The 24,741-nt window shown below is 39.7% G+C and overlaps 1 protein-coding gene across 1 annotated transcript; it reads right to left on the bottom strand.

The window, feature by feature from the left end:
• Positions 1-2,370: 2,370 nt before the first annotated feature.
• Positions 2,371-24,547, bottom strand: GPR180 (G protein-coupled receptor 180). The gene is made up of 9 exons (XM_075089659.1): positions 24,356-24,547; positions 21,927-22,085; positions 18,358-18,552; positions 14,629-14,809; positions 14,373-14,422; positions 11,684-11,841; positions 5,278-5,469; positions 4,843-4,920; positions 2,371-3,181 (listed from the first exon to the last, which is right to left on the bottom strand). The coding sequence occupies exons 1-9, from the start codon at positions 24,495-24,497 to the stop codon at positions 3,023-3,025; spliced, it is 1,314 nt and encodes a 437-aa protein (XP_074945760.1). The 5' UTR covers positions 24,498-24,547; the 3' UTR covers positions 2,371-3,022.
• Positions 24,548-24,741: the final 194 nt, after the last annotated feature.

The following is a 24,741-nucleotide window of genomic DNA, read 5'->3' as shown; positions in this document are numbered from 1 at the left end:
CTTCAGCCCCTTGCAGCGGCCGGGCGGCAGGGAGCCCGGAGCCGCTGGAGCTCTCCTCAAGAATTCCCCGCGTATGCAGCGGCTTTCAACGGGCACAAACGCGGACACTCGTGCACCGGGGCTACAGGCGTACCGAAGGAGTCCTTTTGTCCGCTACTGTCACCTAATGCATAGCTGACGTGGGGGGTGTCCCAAGTTCCTCGGGTGTTTGCAAAAGCCCCAGTTTGTGACAGAAAACGTTTTTTGTTTTGGTGACAGAAGGCACGTTTCAGAAAAAGAGAAAGTCAGGATGCACCAAATGAAGACAACTGAAAGAAGGCTGGAAGCTATTCTTTCAAGATGAGGTTATGAAACCAAATTGATAAAATGGGTAACGGAACAAGCATGAAAAAAGCCAGGTCTCACCAGCTGGTCTCACAGAAGATGTACGTTAGGATGAGGAGACAGGCTTCCGCATACTCAAACCACTCTTTGGGCAGGACCCAGAGGCAGTGAGCCTCAATCTAGAGTACTGGTAAGTATGAAGCTTTGAAAATTAGCCATACTTGAAGATGCCCCCCAAAAATATCCTGTACCCAGTCAACTGACATCTTGACTATTACTGCAGTCATACTGACCTACCGCTACAGCACGCATTCGTGATTCAATAACCTAAAATTATGGAGTGTTAGTTATGAATGAACGCTAATAGACCTGGGCAGGAATGCACGTCCTTTGTGCCGCTTACCATGAGAAGGCGATACTTAATTGCCACAGTTACATTAATAGCAAACTTAAAATTTTATTTTCAAATTGCTGGATTTGACGCCAAACGAAGAGAGGATAATGTTACCTGTTGACTTACGGGGCAATCTGGAAAAGATTAAGAGACAACATCTTCTGCTTCATATTTACGCTCAGATTAACTCTGAATTCATTTCATGAATTGTCGCAGGGTATGTTTATAAGGTGAAATTAAGACACCATTTACCTTACCTACTGGCAGACTGAAGTCAGAGGGACTGCAGGGAGTAAGAAAATACTTCTGGAGAATAAAACAAGAGCGCCTCATCTGAAAGTCACATACAGTTTTTTTTTCCGCATAGATTAAAACTTTTACCATGACGGATCATAAACTGTAAAGCAGTTCTTGTGTCTATCAGAAAATTCTATTTTATGTGTGAATTTCATCTCTTATACATGAGGACAGATAGAACCCTTCTACTGCATTATTGGAGACTTATCAAAAACAGGATGCTTTTTTCTTGAGAAGATGAAAAGTACAGAGATAAGAAGGAAAATAAAGACTGAAGTTTTAACCAATAATATTTTTGTGTGGTTATCAGAGGAATGTAATAATTAATCTTTTAATCATTCTGAAGATTGTGTGAAATCATAATATCTCATCTTTTCCAGCCTCAACCTGCCATTCTTGATCTGAATTACAAACAATAAGAAAGGAGATGATTTAATGAGCAACTTTGTCATGTTGCCATTTTGCCTTAGTCAAAGGCAAATGTCGAGTTTTGCCTCTAAACTAAAATGGAACAGACTGAACATTCCAACTATGCTCGCAACTGAGGCAAACGTGGATGGAAAAGTTAGGGCTATTTTAAAGCTAGAACCCTGGTGTCTTCACATTTCCATAGAGACATAATTAAATACACGCTGTTAAGAAGAAACAAACATCCGTTTACTAGAACATAAAATCCATGTTGTGAAGAAACATACACACACGTATGAAAAGGAGTCTAAAATTTGACAAGTGCTAAACTAAATCCAAAAAGAAAGATTTCGGTCACAGTGGCAATAGGTATGCTCTTATTACGAAGGAAAAAAAATGTCAGCATGATTTAATCATACTCAATAAATAGGCACTTCAATAAAGTATATATTTACACTGGCTTTCTGAATGCTAGGGCATCACAAAGTAGTACGGCTTTATTACAATGGATGGAAGATGGCAACTACTTAGAACCCAGTGCCAACATGGATTATAACAAATCCAGTGAGTATTTTGTTTTTCAATTATTCATAGAAAATTTAATCCTGATTAAGTATCCTTGGGCAGGAATTCATGGGTAGTTGATGACTGAAACCAACATTTATTTGAAATGCTTCTGTTAATTTAATCTGTGTATATGGCTTAATTATGATTGAATCCTCAATGTAACAGAAATGAATTATATCAGGATTAAAATTCTAGTACCACATCACCCATTCCATTTTCTTTGCCTTTTTTTTTTTTTTTTCTTTAAAAGATGCAAGCCTGCTGCTTTAATTACCTTTACGTTGCTGTGTCTTCTAAGCCTCAAATACTGTTTAGACCTTCATTACTGGATGAAATCTTTAGTTATATTTATTAAAAAAAAAACCAAACAAAACAAAAAAGCAGATATAAAGCCTATTTTAATTCCCATTAAAATTTTAACCAGTATGAATATCAGTTGCAAAAAAGGCTCTCCTTTTACACCAATAATGAAGGAAAGTTTCTCGCAGACAGTTGCGAACATTTCACGTGTGTTTTCTAGAGGACTCTCCCTCTTTGGTTTCCCCGTCTTTTATACTTCTACATCAAATTCATTTGCTCTAAAGCATGAAAATAAAAGGACTTGTACTCATTGTTACGCATCACAGCAATTTCGCAACTGGCCTGTTTCAGACTTGTTTGAGCTTGTAGATGTTTTAAGAACTGCATTTTATAAGACCTTCAAACCTAGTATTGATACAAAGTAAGGACTTTTTTTGTGGCTGTGAATGGGAGAGAGAAGATTCATTGTACTTTTTTCTGTGACACAGCTCAGCACTGCATGCTGCACATAAACAATATTTATAAAATTATTCAAATTATGGATTTTTTCACTTCACAATACTTTTAACAGATTAATAGGGACCTTGCCAGACCAAAGGTCTGTGAAGTGCTCTGATATTACCATTCAGTTTTCCAGTGAAACCAACATATCACACACACCTGTGACAAAAATACCTCTATATTTAGGTCATTATTGCACATTTATTACATAATGTATTCTTCCTAAACATCTCAGAAGTGATGTCGATTTTTATGTCCAGAGGATACTGTTAGTGGCAATGTCACTGATGACAGTGAAGATACTTCCCAATATAGACTATGAGACAGAAAAAGTCTGTAGAGGATTACCATGGAGATGCACTGACACAGGATAACACCTATGGTAATAATCTAGAGACAAAGAAAAGAGAGAAAAGGAAAAAGTAAGTGAAAAAAACCCCAACACCAAACAACCCAAAACTAATTTCCATCTGCATACAGTGTCAGTGCTCGAGGTTTAACTTTAAAGCTTTTAATACTGCTGCAGTTACAAAAGATTTGAACGTGCATCTCAAGTCCAGGATTCAGACTCTCACACCTGGGTGTTTTTAAGTCAGTAGATAGCCCTGGGCAAGTCACATAGCCCTTCTGGCGGTCTCTGTTCTGGGGAATTTCAGACTTGCAATTCACCACCCATGCAGTTTCACAAGCAGAGGTGATGTTTAGATATTCTATTCTTACAACAAACAGAGTGGGGGGGGTAAAAAAACCCTGAAAACACTTTGCACTAGCAGTCATGGAGCTGTGAGGGTAGTGATGTATCAGTCTCACTTAGCCAGACCTCTTTTCAGTGCAAGTCTCTTCATCTGTAAAAGATGTGTAAGGCGGTATTTATCAAATGCATAATGGTAACTACTGTTTCTGAGAATGCAAAAGTCTAAGTTTATGTACAGTGTTTTTGAAAATAGATTATTTTTCTTAAACAAATATGTTATTTATTGATCGTGCATTTCTTTATTATATCAAAGTGCATTTAAAGAAGGAAACACAGCTCAATTAACATAATGTAGGAACTGCAGCTGCACACAATGGTTAAACTTGCCCAAACACAAGAGCAGAGCAACTGTAATCTCCCTTCAGTAAGCTAAAGATCGCAAAATATTGCAAAAATTTCCTTTACTGATCCTACCTCTAGAAACTGTCCCCCCTGCCCTGACGATGTTTTCATCAAGCAACAACAAAAAGTCTCTTCATTAGTACCTCTACAGGAGTCTTTTTTTTTCTCCCTAGATTTTTTTTTTTAGATCAGATGTGGTATATTTCATTTACTATATATTTTTAGTGGAACCTTTTTCTTTCCCTTACATATCCTCTACAAATAAAAGCTCAATTTCCAAAAACGCCCAGGTGGTTATAATCATAAAGAAAAGAAGCAAACTCTACCCCAGAATGAGGCAGTCAATCACCTGAGAATAGTACTGCACTTTATCTGAACATGGCAGGCTCCACACACTAGTTCTCTAGTTCCCAATATGTTTAAGCAACCAAGAAACCCAGTGAGTCCTCCTTTCTTTTTAACTGTTTAGCACTTACAAACCAAACTACACATTTGGACAGATTTCTTAATCTAAAGAATACAGTTCAGTTGCAGGTTCCCTGACCTATTTAGCCACATAAAGCTTTTAAAGGATGAAGACTAAAAAGCAAACAACAAAAAAGATCCACTGATTTATCTTTCTATTAGCTTTGTTAAAAGAATCCCCAAGGTGTTTTTAATTAAAAAACAAACAAGCAAACAATAAAACAAAACACCCCCTCCACATTTTCCTTTAACTTAACAATTCCCCCCGCCCTTAACCTAGGAATGATTACCCTTAGATGATTCAAACCCCCGTACGCCTTTGTAAAATATGACTCACATTAGCATCAATGAGAGCTGTGTGACTAAGACTTTTCAAGTTGCTTTGGGGTCATAAGATTAACAGCCTAAGAGCATGAGTTTGCTAACAAACACTGAACATGAAGAACAACTACTATTCAAATTCCATCTCTTTTATCTTGCCTCTACATACCTTTTCTCTTTGATATTCTCTGAATATTACAGAAATGGTTGCAAGACATGGGTGGCACAAAAACCAGAGAATGCAGGCCTGAAAGAGAAGATGAGTGTAAGTTATAAAATGACTACATGCCAGTTTAGAAGAAAGAGATGACAGTTAGAGGAACTGCATTTACATTTCTGTCTGTTTTATGAACCCATTGTTTAATTTTCAATCAACAGAACGAAAACCACACAATGAAAGGTGGGATTTCTGTTTAAAAAAGCTCTATGCTCCTTGTCAAATTAAAATGACTACTCAGAGTATGATGACAGGCTGCAATTTAATCAAATCAGACACTAAAACATTAGCTTTCTTACGGAGGAAAAGAGTTTAGTGCTTCAGTCAACTGCATGCCGCAATTACATTTACAGCAGAAGGGATTAGTTTCCCTGATGTAACCCATACTTTGGCAAAGGTGATATAGAACTCTCTTTTCAGCGTGCTTCTCTCCACTGTGATGATCTGGTAAAGACCAGCAGCCAGCGACAGAGCTAGGCAAACTCTGAGGCCAATAAGCAGTCCGCTTGCTAAGCCATGGTGTGAATGGTAGCTGTGGTGATTTGTATCTTCAAACTGCTCCCAAATTAATAAAAAGCTCTGGAAAGGAACAACAATGGCAAAGTACATTTAGAATCAACAAGGTTATGCCAAACCTCAATTAATCTTCCCATCACAGATTAAATTATCCACACAACTGGTCATGCTCCACTCTGCTTGTCGGAGACCGCCATGTTACACAAAAAAATCCCTGGCCTGACCTGCTTTTTGGCACCACCTATTACTCCAAGTGCAATTGGCAGGAAAAGTGTCTCACTTCTTGCATTCCGTAACTTCTAGAAAGTTTGCAAGTTAAAGTTTCCTCTAATTTGGATGGAAGGAATGTGGCACCTTAGCATAAGATCCGAAATAATCATCTAGTTAAACAGTCAGCCTACTCAGCAGGAAGCCCACTGAAATGATTCCAGAGAGCTACAGGGAGGCGTCTCCTTCCACTTGGGATCTACAACCTGTAAAGCTTGTTTCAAAGGCAGGCGACTACGCCTTTTCTTTCAAAATCCTAACAGGATTCACTTTTCTTTTTAAAGATGGGGAAGTAAGAGGGTGGTGCTGCTGCCCCTTTTATACAATAGCCTAAAGGCTCAAGCATTCACCCAGGTTGAACTTGGATCTCCCACAATTCCCTCCTTTGCCTAAAGGATATCCAGCTCACATCTCCCACCTCCTTGGAGAGTGCCCCAACTGCCAGGCTATAGGCTGTTCTTGGGTGGGCCACTCTCCACCCCTTCTATTGAAGCTGTGCCATTGTGGAGAAAAGAATTCAACATCAGCTAGGTCAGAAACTGTGAGAGCCAGCCTGACTCTGCAAGCAACCGGCTTGGAAACCTCCTGGGGTCTCAGAAAGGGAGCGTTGCAGGTTCCAAAAGCTGTTCCAGCATCTGGACAAATGCTCTAGCCACCAGATAGCTACACAAAAGACAGTAATCCTCCTTAACTCTCAGCACTGTATCTATTTGCTGCAGAATCCAATTTTGCAGGAGCACTGTGAGAAAGAATATTGATAGATTCTCTGAGGAAAAACAGACTCAGAAGCACCTAGTTTCTGAATCTTAGTTGGGTAGAAGGCAGGCGCCTACTTGTTGCGTAAAAATTGGGTCTTGCTGAAGAATACCTTTTTAAGACTTTGGGAATGTTAACGTTATAAATTAGAATACCCGTAAGTTTAGACTCTCCCAGCATCATGCAGCAGCTGAGTGGCATTTTAAGACTTGAATATACACTGGAATCCAGTCCACCTACTGCACACATCTAACTTGCACTTAGGTTTCAGGTGTCTAATGAAGCAGGCTTTCTGAAGAAAGGTAGGCAAATTTGATTTATATGAGTGAGGCAGCTCTGAAGGCCTTCAGAAGCAGACATTGTATGCCTCAATTTAAAAAGCTAAATTAGTCAGATTCCTTTCTGAACACATTCAAAGGCTCTCTCACTACATTAACTTCATAAAGACAAGAAGGTTAGTGAAATTATTTTTTTTTTTTCAAAATGTGTAATCCACCTGTGCCTTCCAAAAGTGGGTGTCCTTGAGTCTCATCAGTTGAGACAGGATCATTTAGCTTACAATATCCTTAGAGGATACCCTCTTGCTTTTCCTCTCCCTTACCGAGGCCAGGACAGGACAGAGCAAGCATGACTACTATCATTTCAGTCACTCCTCAGCTACCTGGATGGGAAATGGAAGGATGGGAGAGGGACAGACGTGAAGTATGCATGTCTTGGACATCACTAATCACTAGTTAATAATCTGACCAACATGCTTCAAACGCTCCCACCATAACACTCCATTTCTGCCTAACTCCAAGCAAATGCCTTCAAATGATCAAATTACTTGACTGAGAATTCTGTCAAGGAGTAAGACTGAAATAAGATAATGTTTGGTAAAGTTGTTTCTACAGCACTAGTTTAATAATGAAATTAATGAATTCCTATCACAGAAGTTATTTCAGTTGAGGTAGAATGTGCCCAGGCAACAAACAAGGGTTCTACCAGTTACAAAACCACTGCAGTCTTGTACAGAGCATCTTCCTTCTTGACATTTACACTTGGGAATAGCCAAAGTATTTAACTTCCCTGGACTGGACATACGCTGTCTGAGAAAATGTAAAAAAACCCTCTACCTGTGTACAGAATCTTCCTGATGAAAGCATGCATCCGGGGGGGAGAAATAAACGCTGATGGAGATGGAACTGTGATACTGCTTTAAGAAGAAACTTTAGGTAGATCCCAGGGATAGCTTAACCTTAAAGAACAGAGCTCATGAAGGTTTGAATTTTCGTTAGCCTGCACCAACAGTAACAGCAATGAAGGAAGCCACTTTCATAAGAAGATGACAAAGAGCTGGAGTAAAGGAATCATGAGAACAAAGTTCAAATCCTCATGAGAAAATAGTGTCTGACAGCAGGGTATGCTCTGGACTAGCCCTTTCAACACTGTAAACTGTGTAAACAACACAGGAATCAGTTGATCAAAGACTGTGTGTAGTCACAGCAATGTAAGATCACAGAAGTCCAGCTTCCTTCAGTTTCATTAGATTATTCCAAAATAAGCAGAAGACAGAGGTATTAGAGGCAGAGATGGAACCGTCAGTGCAACACACTGGAAGCCTGGACAAGGTGAATATGCTGCATTGCTCTTGCTATGAGCTGGGACTGTTCTCACTCACCAGAGAAAAGCAGGATCCTATAAAAGAGAAAGCTGTGCTATGGAGTGTTTCTAGATTGCAATGGATTAGGCAATCTGTTCCCAATGATCTTGAAGTCAAAATCCCTTTTGCTGGCTATGCCTGAGAAATTACGGTACATAAGCCCTGAAGTCCCTTACCTTGACCACAGAAAGACATATGTCAGCTCACTTAGCTGCAGTATCAGGAACAAGCTGAAAAAACACCCAAACCAACCTGCTGAAGTAGATACTAGGGACATTTTTTGTTGGCAGTGAGCAGAACTATGTTTGAGCTCTGAGAAGAAATCGGGGGGAAATCCTCATTTTTATCCAGAAAAACAACTCTGCTTCAGCTGTAGACAAAAGAACTGGATGAGCTAGGCAGCTGAACAGCTGACTCGCACTAGCTATGTCCAACATTTAAGTCACAACTGCTTCTTCATAAAGGAGAATGACCATCTCCGTGTTTACATAATACACTGTTGAAAATCCCTGACTTCACCTGCACATAATTCTGACCTATCTTGGTTCACAGTGGACACCAACTACTGTCCAGTACTGGTCTTCCTCTTCAAAATGCTAGAAGAATGTTTGCCAGGGACATCATCCCGATGTTCCAGATATACAAGTTGAACCACCACATCCATACAATGAAGAACCAGACATTCTTCTTTTTTGTCATGAGGGAACAATTATGGTAGAACCCCTCCTCCCCTTCACTATGCCAACACTGACTTTACGGCAAGTCAAGATAACCTATCCATCTCCAGTAAAGGCAGGTTCCCATGGAACAGATCATCTCTGAGAGGTAAGGGTAAGGGGGAAGCAAAAGGGAAATTAAAAGTAGCAGCAAGGCAAAGCAGATTAACTGCTAACCATATCTAGTATTTGGGATCTGATGTCATGCCATGCCAGTACAGTAAAATATGGTTTAGATCTAAGGTCAGAGGCAGAGCTCATTCTGAGCACACCTTTGGGGTGTACCTAAGAACCCCTGTGAAGCGTGATGTCTAATGCAGTAAGATTCTATGTCATTTTGGTCAGGTTCGAAGTGATCAGCTATCTTTCTAGAATCATTGCCTCCACTCTGGTCAGCCCTAAAAACTGAAACTGCTCAGGCCTACGTGATGGGACAGGCCTGCCATCAATAAAGTTTTGAACAAGGTTTGTGCCTCAGCAGCAGCGAGTGGAGTCTTTAATGAATACAGAGTGGCCTGGGAATCTTCTGTTCTGAGGCTGAAATAAAGAACAAGTTAAGGCAAAGGGAGCTGCTGAATGGCAGACTTGTCCCTCCTTTGAGATGCTACCTTTCTGCAGCCTCAAAGACCACAAGAGATTTGCTGACTAGGAGCCTGTGTCCACCCTACACTGATGGTAACCTGTAAACACAGCCTGGAAAATTGCTGGTGTTTCTGAAAGAAAAAAGAGAACCCATAGCATCAGTACAGAGGACAAAAACCCTGAAAAATTGCTGAGTAATTTGAACTAGTAGCAGGCAAATAGGGACAGATAGTTTGCCAGTCAAAACTGCAGCTAAATTGAATAACATACTCTCCCAGGCTGTCCACTTGCTTGACTTCCCTGAAGATGACGACAGGCAGTATAGAACGCCAATGAAACTAACATTGTTCAATCTCTATCTAATGCATGTGGTTTCCTCCACAAGTCTTCAGAACATCTCTGATTATCCACCTAAGTTTTTTCAACGTCTGGCATGGGAGGAAACTAGCTTTCCCATAAGAATCTCTGGGAAAGAGCAGGACAGAAAGGAGTTTAATCTACATTTTTGATCATTAAAAGTGCTCATTGACTGCCCTGTTACAGCAGGTCCAACACCCATGTCAATCTAGACAGAGCAGTGACCAACAGACTAATCCAGAGAATGAAGTCTTGAGCTCACACTCCTTTGATACAGGTGATGTGGTCTGGATCCTGATCCCCTGAGCTCAACAGCCACATTCTGTATTAAGGAGAAGAAATCTGGCGAAAGGTATATTTTGTATATACTGAACCATGAGATGGAACATATCCTCTCCAGAAGGGGCAAGGATACTCTTGGTGTCACAGAACTTAGCCAGCAGGCACCGAGATGGGGGGTGCAAAACTATCCAGGCAACAACATACTCCATATCCATATTCTGTTTCTACAAGACTCCTGACATTCCCAATGGTATCAGGAGGAGAGATGTGGTAGAGCTGTGCCTGCGTGGTGAAAAGTAAGATAGCCAGCTTTGTGCCAATGCTTCAGCGGCACTCAAAGAGCCAGCACAAATGTGTGATGGACCAGCACTGGGGGAAGCAGCATATATGTACAATACCTGCCCCAAGTTTTACTCTGACAACCAAAGAAAAGATCAAGCTGATGATACTGAGTGTCCTTTCTACATATAGTAAAAAGGAAACAACAATAAAACTTTCCAGTCTCAAGTGACAGAGTACTAACACACCCACATGTATGTACAAGTAGAGAGGCATGAATAAAATGAAATACTTTATAAGTCTTCTTTACTACCAGCACATAAAATTTCTGGTGCTAGATGGGTGTCCAAGTAAGGTGGAATGAACCTATTTTTAAGTTTCAGCAGTCCCATTGACCTTAATAGCCTTTGGTTTACATTCTTAATTCGCAAGAAACATCAGCTCGCAGCTACTCTTAGTGTTTTAGCAGTCCACTCATTTAGTTTGGAAGAATCACTAATTACTGATACTACTCAAATGGCACAAAATCTTCAGTCTCTTCCTCATTACTGTCTCCTCTCCAGTTTCTCCGTGCTCTTCTCTTTCTCAATGGCTTTCAGATTCTCTTGTCTTTATGCTGTGATTTAAAAAAATTTGTTTACAAAAGGCACCACCAGGGTTGGATGATCTCCATTACAATTTACTTCTAAGTCACTGGTTTACTTGACTTTCTAATTTATACTAATGGAAAATATTTGAATGAAATTATGTGTCAGGCCATTTGTATATTTGCAAGACCAATCCTGCACATGAATCTTTCAAGAATTCCCTTATATTGACTGAAAAGACCATTAGACATCCTAATTGAGTGGTTCTAAGAGGAGGACACTGGGGATTCCAATTTTTTTTTTTGGTGACAGAAAGAATTTCTCACAGAAGCTTTTCTTGTCTTTCCTCTCATGCTGCTTGTTGTCACCCCCCACAATGTAGTTCACAACCCCTCAGTTGTACTGATTACAGCTATTTATAGGACCACATTATAAATCAGATCAGTAAAATGACTGTGCTGAAATATCTCTTTTACTTCCCCCCCAGTCTAGATCATTCCACTGATCCGGTTTACAGTATAACGCTACAAACAGTTGGCACAACCAGGAGTTTGGAAAACTGTGGGAACTTCTTAAGTGGTTTTACTGCTGAACAAAAACATACTGTGGAGCTACACCTTAAATTGTTAAAGTAAAGAGAAGGTGTTGTTACCTATTAGACATACTGGTTGCACATTATGCTGTGGTTTTTTTTTTTTCCAGTCTTGATACTCCCTCCCTCATAGAATATTGAAATTAGTTGGTTCACGGTTCTGTCATACTTAACAGAAGCTGTATATTTCAGTATAAGATGAATATAAAATACAAACCTGTGTAACAACAACTACTACAGCAATGCCAGTAGATGTTGGAGTGGAATCCCACTGAAGAGGTCTGCCATGAGATTTCTTCATTCTGCCTATCGTCCAACCCATACACAGACTCAACAATAAATATAGCATTTGTATCTGTGAGACTATGTCACACACTATTGAAAACAAAAGAAAAAATGAGTCACAACAAAAAAAAGTTCTTCCTAAAGCAAAGAGAAATGTTCTACATACCCACAAATGAAGGATGAACATTTATCCCCCTGTATCACCTTTGGTAATAACTTTGGTAATAGTTTGACTAGCTGAGGCTGCTTTGCCACAAATGCGGATATTTTGAGTAGTTTCCAGTGACCAAACAGATCGCTATCAGCTTTCCTCTAGTTATGCTGCAGTTTTGCAACAACACAGGCACAGTGCCACATCCTTACAAATCCCACTCTTGTGTCAGAGAAGTCTGGGCTCAGGAGTCCATGTGCATAAATAGTCTTATAAATGCTAAATAACTAAAATCATATGTATGTTAATCACATTGCAAATATGAAGCATGATGAAATGAACTCCTTTCTTTGCTCTGAAAAACTTTTGTTCAAAAATCAGATAGTTGCATTGTACTTTAAATTAATTGCACTTTGTCTAAAGGATGCAGTAGCTTCCAACAGAAAGCACAAATATTTAGGACAAATTCCACTCTCAGATACTTAAAGGGGAAAAATCTAATGAATAACCCTAACACAAACTTCATTTGGAGCAACAACTTGCCTGTATTTCATTTTATTAAATGCAAACTACCTTTGCCTCATTTTGCTATGTCCATTTTTTTGCTGTTTGGGAACAATTAACACATACTCCATAAAGTTACATTCTTAATCAGCGTCTCAAACCTGTGTTTGAAGGTGTATCTGAACAAAGAAAACTTCAAGCTAGAATATATTAAAGCCTTTACTTGTTAGCCTTGCTGAAGCACTATTGACTGTAGAAGGAACTGAAGATTTCTTTCTGGGTGGTTGTTAGCTTTAGACCCAGTAAGTTTTTGACTGGAATTTATCAAGCAGTGTTTGGACTTAAGAGAAAACTGGCTCATTGTACTGGTGTAGCAGAGATGTACAAGAAAAAAACTCATTCTTTGATTACATAAATTGCAAATTTGGTTCAGAAACTAGAGATTTGGCACTACACACAATAGTGCTTTCCTTTTCACTTGATTAATGTTTTAGTTCAATTAAATTTGTTCCTTATTTGTGATTTTTACTTATGCTATCAGGTACAAGAAAAAAATCTGTATCTGAACAGGTTCCTAAAAAGAAATTCTGGCCCCACTGAAGTCAACAGAAATTTTACTCTACTTTTAACTAGGATTTCTGTTCTGATATAGGAAAAATGGTAGCACCTTCCATCTTCAGACTACACTACTTGCTATCAGCCATTCTTCAGAATGTAATTGACACTGAAGCTTTCCACATTTCTATTACTTCTGCTCCGTTATTTTTTTGGTAATCATGAATCTTAAAAAGAGCAGGAAAGGAAAACTCTCCTATTAAAAAAAAAATAGTATTTTATTCTTAATAACCTCTGCTTAAAGCAAATAGAAGCGGGCTCTTCACTATGATACATACACGGAAAATCTACCGTGCAGCTCTGAAGTTCTCACTGTTAGTTAGCACTGAGTTTCTCACTGTGGAGGAGTTACGACCACCCCTGTATTCTTTATTTAATTGAATTTCAGGAGACAAGAGGGAAAGTTTAATAATACAGTTGCTGGAGAGGCTGCAAGGAGCTGCTAACTCAAATGGTTAAAACAAGAAAGAGGCAATTACTGTGGTGCCAAGTGCCATCAAGAGGCTGTTAATTCTAACTGCAAGCTTCTAAATGAACTCCAGGAAGGGAAATATTTTTCTATATAGGTTGCTACTCTCCAACACTATCTCACTACCACAGTACTACTTTCTTGGGGTGCTTCAAGCCAAACAAAAGGCAATGCATTTGCTTAGAAACAGTCCCCCAGTGCTTTAAATGTGAGCTACAGCAAAAATGTGAGCTACAGCAAAAATGTGAGCTACAGCAAAAATGTGAGCTACAGCAAAAAACCCAACGTTTAACCCTGAAGAATCCAGCAGGAGTAAGTTAGTGCATTTTGGGAAGGGATGTTATAGGAATTCAGTTCCAATGAGAACTCAGAATATCTATACAGGGTGGATAAAAATGCTTTGTTAACATAAATTTTTACAAAAAGCTTTTTGCATCACTCTAATCATATCGCTTGTGCCGTAAAACACTTTTTCATTATAATAAATGTTAAATTTGCTAGTGCAATGATAACACTCCATAAAATATGTTTCCTAAAAAGCTTCACTATTCTAGATCATGCAAACTCCACAAAACCCTCCAACGTATTGAAACATTTACTCACATGATAGCCATGTATGTAAGTGTTTGTAGGGTGGAATCTTCAGACAAGAAGATCTTTTAAAAAATCCTAAACAATACCACAACTCTACGACTTTAAATATAGTTACTATAAACATCCAGAATAAAACCTCTTTTTTAGAAGAGCAACTTTTAGTATTTTGCATTAAAAATACAGTGGTATGGTCCAAGATCATAATGCAGTCCAACAACAGCCTTTGCTAATACATTATACAGATTAATGTGTAGGAATATGTAAGGAACAGCAGACAAGCATACTCACATTCTGCCAAACTTCCTATAAAAGGTGCTCCTATTCCGTCTCTGGAATAACTGAAAAAAGAATAAAAGATTATATTTTTAAGTGAATGAGTCTTGAATGTGCGTTCTCTCTTAAAAGTACATTTAGGCAGTGACGTAGTTCTAAGACAGTCAGCCCTATGTTATGTCACAATCACCACAGGAAAAGTCACATACTGATCTTTACAATACAATGTTCTTCAAGATTTGAGACTGAAAGCAAAAATAAGCAAAGATACCTTGAGAAGTGCAGGTAGTTGGCAAAAGCTGAAGCAGCCTGCAACAGTAATGCAATTGTCAACACCTTTAATACAGTATGCATAGGTCCATGCTTCTTAATTGTTTGCCATAGGGACTGTGCATATATGCAAGCAGTTATGAAATACGCTAGGACAAGCAGGAAAAAGAATTCATGTAATCCTGTGGAAAAAAAAAATACAGCTTAGTTTTTATAAAGAAGTGTTGCTACTAGCAGTAAGTAACTGAAACAAAATATGTTTTTCATATAATCACTGGGAAATACTTAGTAACTGTCACCCAAAAGTGGTAGTACAGATAAAATGAGTAAATCAGAGCCTACTTTATCCAAGAAAGTCAGTGAATTTTTTCAGAGAGCTGATTACTGCTTGATCTGACAAAGTTTTTTTTTTATTCAAAAATACCTTTTCTGAACGCAGGAGAGATTCTGTTCAAATAAAAATAGCTTTGTAGCCATTACTGAAATACTATAAAGTAGCATACAGTTTTTTGATAAATGGAAAATAATTGTAGCCCATTTGATTAGTCAGAAACATATTTATTAAAGAACTAATTTTTAGCTCTTTTTTTTTCTTCAATTTTTAAAGGCCCTATCTGAGACGAGAAACCCAGAACAGACTTCTGTTGAATCTATTTAACCACTGGGTGTCACCCTTCCTCCACATAAACTAGTTAGTGCAAGAAGCACAGTCTACCAAGACCAAAAACTTTTAGATAAAGAAAAATGGAAGGAAAAATAGCACAGAAAACAATGATAAGTTCATAGAGTAGATTTTTTTCACCAGTCTGAAGAATGCCCAAAGTTTTTGATCTTATTTACAAAAGAGAAGTCCTCTAATGTTCAGTCTGGCAGTAGTGTGGTAAAATGCTTCCCTGAAGACCTGGATCTTAGAAATCTTTTCTATTGTCCAGGAGCTTTGGAACCCACCATGTGAGCTCCCAAAGGGTCAAAGCCAGTGAGCTATAAGTAAAAACGGGTAAAGAGAATTTTCTCACAAGAATTTATGTTTTTCTTCTCCAGCCTTCCTTGAAACCAAGTGGTGCCCACAGAAACAGATTCTGAACAATGTTTTTCCTCCTGCAGCAAAACAATGCTGCTAAAAACTTCAACCAGCTCCACCCAGAGATTAGAAACAGAGCAATTATACATGTTTCAATATCTAAGTTGAAAAACATGAGAACTGGACGCGTTCTGAATATTTGCTAGTACTGTAACTTCTATGGCTAAAATGAATCAGCTTGGACATACATACAGTGAAATGGGAGAAAAAGAGCATAAGGTAATAAAGACTCATAAGACAAAAATTTCAGGGCCACTCTGCTTCTCTTGTATACCTGTACAAAAGCAGGATTTATGACTGACAAAAATATGCATTTGAGATCAAATCTCTTTTTCATCCTTTTGCTCTTTATCCTTCTGCTTCAAAAGATATGATACCCACTGAAGCTGGCAAGGATTCTGTAGATAAATTGTTTTTCACCATGACGAGTGGGTACACACCGAAAACTCTTTAGGAAAATCAACTAGCTTTTAATGAACACTAAACTATTTAGGATAGAAAGCTCCTTCCAACCAAAGACAGATTATGGATGATTGGCTTGAGACCAAAGGATTTAAGAGAAATTTGCACTGAAATACAACTATAAAAAACCCAGAAGGGTCATTTTCAACCTGTCTTTTTTATGTTTCCTGACATTCAAGTAACCTAGAGTTGATAGAAAAAAAAAAACATATGTACCTTAATTTGAGATACCTAACTTCAAAGATCTTCCAAATGCTGTCTACCTGGTCAGCTGCCCTTAGAAATCCTACTTGCCACTGGTCCCATGTCTTCTGTAAGAAAACCTACCACATAAAATGATAAAAGATTACTTGCTAGGGATCAGAAGCCAGGCCTCCTCCTCTCCCAAGGCAGACATCTTAGTCATAAGGTTACAGCCTCAAGTTCTTTCCTATACTTTCCTTATATTCCATTTAATGTTGAGATCTCCTGTGACAGGCCACACCTTTAGTAACAAAAGTGAAGGGTCACCTAACTAGAACCATCTGGAACTACACAGTTTTTAGTTGTCTGAGTGAAAGAACCAAGAAAGGAAGCTGGATCTTTTCTCTGATGCCCTAATGTTCTATGCTGCGCATCTCTACGGGAAAAGGACAAAAATTATTCCCCAAAGATGCATTAAAAAACCCAAAACAGAAAGAGAGAGAGAGAGAGGAGAGAGAGAGAGAGAGAGAGAGAGAGAGAGAGAGAGAGAGAGAGAGAGAGAGAGAGAGAGAAGAAATCCTCATCAGTTCTTTGAAAGCAGACAACAGGCATTTAACTTCAGGATTCATGGCAGTGTTGCAGGTTTTAATTCTGAATAAACAGAGGTGTTCCCCTGCAACCCCAGAAGACATGGCACGTAAAGCTCATCCTGTTTCCTACTCGTTAGATCTAAATGCGTGCATCCAACACATTTATACGCCTCCTTGCTCGGCATGCAAGCTGTTCACAGTTCTGCTTCCAAGTGCTCAAAGTCTTCCTACAAAATTAATATAGAGCTGAGATGCCTTTCTAGGAGGTCTGTACACTACTTTTAAGGGCCACATGATAACTTATAGCTGCTTTGTCCCTTGATTTAGCAAAAGAATGTTACTACTGCTTTTTGAGAATAAGTAAATTAACCTAGAATTCACTTCTGGATACAAAATTCACCAAATAAAACCTGCCAACTGAGTTTGTAGCAGAATTGGGAAGTTAAAGACAGGTAGGTCAACTTACAAGCCTTGAAAAATGGATGATTAACAGTGCTACTTTACAGATTCTGCTAAACGTTTCAGCGAATATTCTCTTCCCTTCAAAAAGGGAGCTGCCTTTGTTCCCTCTACATCCTCCTGAGACCAAGAATGGCAGCAGGGCACATGATTCTGAGCATAGCAGTTAGGCTCATTCTAGGTATGTAGGTTAAACCTGTATACGAAGGCAGACCGAGCCTGTTGGGCTCTTCCCTTACAACAGACCTGGGTTAGTGACAAGCTGATGAGGCCTCCCAGAACAGTGAAGCTAAGCACTGCCATGAAGCATATGTTATGTTGGTTTGGATTGTCCAAAGTATACAATTTTACGTAGGCATTTGTTCAGCTGCTGTCTTGAGTGACTTCTAGAAGATTTTCTTTGCAGGTTTAAAGATTTAAAATGGCATTTCTAATACTAAATAAAATTAGGACTGACATCTGATCTGTGGCCTGTGACTAAGATACTTTGAAAGACCTAAACATAGAACTGAAATTGTATTTGTGAAATGTTGTATTGTGCATGTACTCGTGTTGCACAGAATCAGATTTTACACAGCTAAGACATTTCACAAATTAAATAGGCAAATTCATTAAAATCAGGGATTAAAGCCACATTGAAGCGGAAGCTTCCAATTTCAACAGGGGGAAATATACCTATTTTATTAGCCAAGATGTCAACGCTATCCCTCCTTGTGCATCTGTGCTTCCAGTTAGGCAAGTGTTTGAAATTAAGTCTAGAGAAAGAGAAGGATTTTTCTGTAATGCCAGAAAGTGAATTAAAGTTTACTCTCTGTGAAAAAGTAGAATCTGAAATATAAGACATTCTGCTATCCATTCCCCAGTGCCATACTTTTCCAAGCACAGCAAGTACTGATTTGTTTGGGTGATCAGAACCTTAACTTAAAAATCTAATTTTAAGAAAAAAAAATCTTACCAGATTCCCCTGCGCTAAAGTGATCTAATGGATTCCCTTCTGCATCTGGGTTTAGTAAGATCATTTCAAACTGAATATCCTCGGATTCAGAATAATTCTCCTCGCAGGTAAACTTGTCTACATAAAACACATACCATGTTTCCGGATAAGGAATCTGGGACACTGTCAGATTTTGCTCTGTGTGGTTCACAGTCACTTTGGAAGAAAACAAACAAAAAAAAAGGAGTAAATACTTGATTAGTCTGGTTTCAGAAAACTCATCTCTGACTGAAGGTAAAATTTGAAACCACAACATCACATACAAGTTAGAAACTACATACAGTACAGAACAGTCTTTGTTTTGAAAGCTAGGCATAGCACTGGAGGCCAGACTTCCATCCTTGCCTTTTGTTTCAAATAGGTGCAGGTAAGAGTTGGTGAGGATATATACCGCGTGCCATCTCTCAGCTTTCAGGTTCACAGAGAGGGCTCCCTTCTGCCAGAAGCCAGTAACTGCTAACTGCATCTCCAGTGCTTAGTACTTTTCTGTCCCCTAGTACCGTACTATTCTACCGTACCGGACTAGCTATTTTGTATCAGCCAACAGGTACTTCTGCAGTATGAACAATACCTCTGTGAAATTTATTCTACTCTATGTTTTATTCTGCTCTACTCTAAAAGACGTTGTAGAACACTGAACAGGAACAGCCACATGTGAGACTGATAAATAACAGTGTGCGTGCTTTCAAGTTGCAACTTAGCACACTTTACACTACGCTCCCCAAACCATAATAGACTGATTTGCAATTGACAGCTAAGGGTGGAGACCACTGCCTAATAAAACCACATTTTTCAAATCAGTTTACGTTTAAAACCAACTACGTGAGAGACTGAAGTTTCATCTGCTCACTGATCTTACCGCTATTTTTCCTAAAAGTGACTATTAATGAATGCACAATCCCTCCACAATAAACACTTGCTGAAGATGAAATCTGTAACTCTGTATGCTTGGGTGAAACTAAAAGAATAGTAAATACTGTTGCATTGATTACTGAACTTGAGTGCTAATCGGCTCAACTGTAAGTGAAAGTCACCTCTGTAGGAGAAATAACAATATAATGACTGAACTGTAGATGAATTCACCGTAATGGTTTAAGATGACAATGGCTAAAGATGAAGAAAGCAAAAAATTTCATTGAAATTCTACAAAACAAACTATTTATGTTTTATGCAAAAGCCTTTCTGTATGAAAAGTGCAAACATATATATAAAACAACCCTTAGCAGACTCGTTATCCTTAAATATTTCATAGGCAAAATTTAGGACTAATTTCTAACTCGAAGCCTACATGTGAAAAACATTTTTGTAATCTAAACAAACTTGTTTCAACTTCAGGAAGTTATTTTCCATTCTCTGCAGGCATGAACTGATCAATGTTAGGACCCAGGAAGAAACGTATGATGTGTCTCTTTGCAGCAATTGTCATGAATTACAGATTTGGACGATGCACGAACCAGAAAAGGAAAACAAGTGTTCTAACACAGGCAATCTGCCTTGTGTAGCGAATGGTAAGTGCACATTCTACACTGGAGCTACATATCTTACCAATCAAATATACAAAGTGAAACAGCTCTCTTCAAAAAACCTGAGATTTTTAAAAACACAGTTTTAGGATTTCATATGGCGCTTAATCCAAATGAAAGGCAAACTGCAGCTGATGGGGTGACCCTATTCTCCATCTGTACTCCCAGCTGAGTTCTGACACAGTGTTACTTGCATCAAGACTAAGGATCACAGAGAGTGTGTTTAATCAGTTTTCCATCGGATCTGCAAGCTAACTCACAGGAAATGAAGTAAGACAAAATGAAAATGTAATTGATTTTGCCCCAGATCAGCAAAAGGATCCAACTCACCCTGTAGTCATATGACTCCTAAACAGAGCAGAAAACAGCAAGCACACTGCTGAGACAGACAGGAGTGATGGACCAACCACTAGCCGTTTCAGCGGCACTTCATGCTCAGCTCATATCAAGTGTAAGAGAACTACGTCCTTAGAAATGACATCTGCGTAAGATCTCGTTATGACAGTGTTCCAGGAGATCAATTTGTTACTCTAGGGATTCTGGTCATGCAGAGGAAATGTATTTTAAAAAGAAACTGTATGCACTTAAGATATATCTGAATGAAGTTTCTAATATTATTTTGATTTCTTAAAGGAAAATTTATGCTTTAAGTAGATTTTGTGATATTACAATCAATAAATGGTGCAAAATGGATTATTTCAATATGTTTGTCTTCCAGTTACACTCTGTAATTGTCCAATTAATTGTTAATATTATCTATCCAATTTAAATTAAAAAAATTCCAGTCAATTATAATTGAATTCTTCGATGTTTTACTGTACTTTTAAATTCAGATGGATACTCAAGCTTTATCCTGATTAGCTCATCTTTGATACTGTGTTAAAAATTTTCTAACATGTTTTCTACACCGAAGCGTGACAGGTTTGTGCTATCATGAAAATGAAAATATCCCTTTATTTTTGTTTTCTTGCCTTTGAAAAATGCAGTTTCCATGGAATCAGAAAACAGAAGCCTCCTGACAAATGAGAAATTTTCCTCCATAAACAGAAGAAGACAACCCATATATTGTGTATCAGTATAATTATCAGCTCAAATACTAAAAATGTTTGTATGGGAGATTCAGTGAATACCAGATTACAAAATAAAAGGGTGAAAGAACATTAAATGATAATGGAGGCAAGTTATAAAATAAAGCAGCATAACCCAGATTAGTTTTCACAGATGATCTTACAGACGGGGAGGGGTGTAAAATAAAAAAAGGTCATGATTATGAGATTGTGAAAGGAAAAAAGAAAGAGAGAAAAAGGTTTTCAGGTACAAAATTACCCTTTTACTGCGTACTTGGGCTACATACTCCCACCTTACAAGCATTCACTTCAGAAGTTTAGAGGTAACTGCAGCAGGCTTCATCAGTTTGCCTCTAATTTTTTTCATTCCACTGCAATAAAAGTCACAATTCAAACTATACATTTGACTGTCCCAAACATTTAGATTCTGAAATTCTTCAGCTTCATATTACAATGGCACTCTGTAAATTCTTTCAAACACTCAACATAGTATTTTTGATGCAAAAGTTTGAGATTTAAGAAAAAAGAAAAAGATTTTTACTCCAAGCAGAGTTAAAGAAAATCTCTGTACTGAATTAGTAAATGAATACTTCAGCCAAACATGTAGCCTTTCTGAGTGTGTACAAGTGAAAGCATGAGACTAGAACTAGTCATAAAGTTGGCTGTTTGCGTTAAAGTCATTGTTTGTCACAGATAGTTCATTTTCCAGCAGTATAGTAAACCATAACTTGCAGACAAAGTCTTCTGAAGTGATACAAACTAAGCGATTTTATTTCCTTGTAATAATTTTTAATTGCAGAAGGCCAAAGTCCTGCTTTTAACTTAAGTTGATGCAAAGTCCAAATTCACTGAAATAAATATTCTAAATACAGAGATAACATAACAGGGTTCTAAATACACAGGTAACTTAATTCGTAAGGGGAAAAAAGTAGCAACTCACTTGTCAGCTGAGCTTTAGAGAACTTCTCTGTACAGCTGTGATCTTGGATACTGTTCTGCAGTTTCAGCCACTCCTGTGCTTGAAACAGGTGAAGTCTAGCTGCTTTCGTCACAGCTACTGCTATGTTCTTGATTCTGACACACAGAACAGCATGGTCACCTTGATATTTAAAAAATAAAATCAACTCCTCTGCCTTGGTGTCAGTTGCAAACAAAACCAGATTTTTTTTTTACAAGTAGCAGCACTAAAGCTTCACTTTATTTCTTAAACTGTTACCACTACTTCCCATAAAAGTCTTTACACTCTTTCCAAAACTTCTATACATCTCATTAACAATACCGCACAGGATTCTCTATGATGCTGCTTAAACATACCTTCACCATAACCCAAATGTCATCAACCTTCTCTACTACAAACAGCCTTCCCTCCCCCCCTTTTTTTTTAAACAGCCTTCCAGAGAATCTTTTTTTTTCCTTCCTCCCACCCCAAATTCTATTTTCTCAAGTTCAGCTAACGACAGTACCTCAACCAGTCTCAATAACTGGTTGAAAGTCTAGTGTTTTGACCTTTGCAGCATGATTATGAGCATCACAGGGTAGCTCTTGAGCTTAATACCAGAAGAACTTATGTAAATGGACCTTCACATTATGGACTGATGAGAGCTAAAATACTTACACACAACAGATGTCAAATTGATACAAAGAAAATCAAACTTCAAAAGTGTTCTCCAATGTGTCAGTCTACCTATAGGCTGCATCTTGACACAGAGAAATATTTTAGCCATTCTAGAACTAGCTTTTTGACACAGTTTATCTTGTCTGGGTAATTCTACAATGCTCAAACTGATTTTGATGAATTCTTTCATTATATATTGCCATAGACTCCTTTAAGGTAACAGTATTCTAAATTAAAAGATAGGATTTAATGGAGAAGAAAAATAAACCAGTAATGCAAGAGCACAAGTTTTGTGTGTTTTTTAAACCATCAGGGCAATTTTCTTTCCCACCTAACCTAGGCACCAGCTGGACGTGAATCAATAGGCTACCACAGCTTCAAATAAGGCTTTGCCAGGAAGGTTTGCCTGTTCAGAGCCCACTGCAAGACAGCGGTCCTCCAACAAAACCTCAAAAAAGGTGATCTCCTGGGATCTGTTAAATGTTATACGGACAACAGTTTACCTAAGTTACTAACAAAAGACTTTGCAAAATTTAAAAAAGCCCATATGGCTTCACCAAGACCAAAAATACGTATAGTTGTGGGTATTCATGCAGAAAGAGGAATATTTCTAAGAAAAAATGCAACATCAAGTTGTAGAATATCTGAAGACCTAAAGCACTCATCTTGAATCTTAACATTCTTTTCTCAGATTTAAGCAATGTGCTTTTTTCTCCCCCTTTAGATCTATTTACAGAGCTTCTACAATTATCTGCTAGGACAGTGATAATTAACTGCTTTCAAGTCACTCCACAAGCTATCCCCACCCTATCTATCATCTCTCATTCAGCGCTGGAAGGTCACATTTTCCTTCATCCCATCAGATTTTTTTTCTTGCAGACGTTTTTGGTTTCCTCTTGCACTACTTCTCCGGTCTGGGAGGAAGCCTGTGTAAATATCTTAAGTATTACCTTCAGGGCTGCCTTTGAAAGCATTCTGCAGAACAATTCCGCCATGAAACTAACTGAGAAAGGAAATAGTCTAACACGCTGACCAGAGCAGCCTCGTTGTATATGGCACTCACCGTGCTCGCATATAGATCTCTTTTTGCAAAGTAAAACTTCGCTAGCAAGGAGAGTACTTTAGAACCGTATTTCTGCAGCGGCCATTCTAACAGGGTTCTAGCCCACTGCTAGGCCTCTTAACTAACAGTGAGGGATTACTGCTGAAAAGGAATTAACACGGCAGAGAAAAGCCACTGGGGATAATCGGGTGACAGTTCCCATCCTGATGCACGGTGATATTAAAAAACTCCGGTGATGTGAACCAGAGGTGCAACGTTCAGCACCGTTCTTATTCGGTGGAGTTCCAGGAGGGCAGTAGGGACGCGTGTGGAAGTGAAAACGCCTCCTCCGCTCCCCCAGATCCCCCCGCCACGTCAGGCTGCGGGGCACCAAGGGGAGCGCGGCGCCCGCACTTCCCCGCTCCTTGACCAACAGCCGCACCAATTTTCGGGGCTGTCGCCGACTCCTCTTCCCGCTAGCTCGGCGCAGCCCCGCCTGGGCCCAGCGGGCTGCCGCTCCCGCCCCGGCCCCTCGCCGCCCGCAGGAGCATACCAGACCTGTTGCTGCCGGGCCCGGCGGCAGGCGGGCTGCCCCGCCCTGGCCCCCCACAGCCCGCCGCCCTAACGGCTCCCCCCGCGCGACGCTCTGAGGCGCCCAACGGCTCCTCGCGCCCCTCCCCTCCCCTCCCCTCCCCTCCCCGCGGGCACCCACCGTGGAACTGGAACCGCGCCACCGGCCGCCAGGGCTCCAGCCGGGCGGCGGCGCTGGCGAAGCCGCCCCGTAGCGTCTTGCCCCCAGCACCCCACCAGCCGGCGGCGCACAGAAGCCACAGCAGCCGCCACCGCATCCTCATCCTCCGCACCCGCCGCCGGCGGATGCCGCCACCCCCGCGCCTCCCCCCCGCTGCCGCCGCCGCCGCCGCCGCCGCTCGCGCCGCCGCCTCACGTGACACCCGCCCCAGAGGTTACAAGCGGGCACGGGACACGCGCGCGAGAGGGCAGGAACGGAAAGAGAACCAATAGGAGCCCCGCGCGAGGGAGCCCGCCCACCCCGGGCCGTCCCGGCCCCGCCCGTCTCGGCCCCGTCCCTCTGCACCC

The sequence above is a fragment of the Phalacrocorax aristotelis genome, chromosome 1 (genome assembly GCF_949628215.1).
Source record: "Phalacrocorax aristotelis chromosome 1, bGulAri2.1, whole genome shotgun sequence".
Taxonomy (NCBI): domain Eukaryota; kingdom Metazoa; phylum Chordata; class Aves; order Suliformes; family Phalacrocoracidae; genus Phalacrocorax; species Phalacrocorax aristotelis.
The sequence above is the reverse complement of the archived record's forward strand: the minus strand, read 5'-3'. Positions and strand labels throughout refer to the sequence as shown.

What these genes read in the sequence shown, in the direction of transcription:
- GPR180 (XM_075089659.1), bottom strand. Translation starts at nt 24,497, where the DNA reads ATGAGGATGCGGTGGCGGCTGCTGTGGCTTCTGTGCGCCGCCGGCTGG. An exon ending in CTCTAAAGCTCAGCTGACAA is followed by an intron (nt 18,553 to 21,926) that starts GTGAGTTGCTAC and finishes TTTCTTCCAAAG; the next exon opens with TGACTGTGAACCACACAGAG. An exon ending in CTTTAGCGCAGGGGAATCTG is followed by an intron (nt 14,810 to 18,357) that starts GTAAGATTTTTT and finishes TTTTTTCCACAG; the next exon opens with GATTACATGAATTCTTTTTC.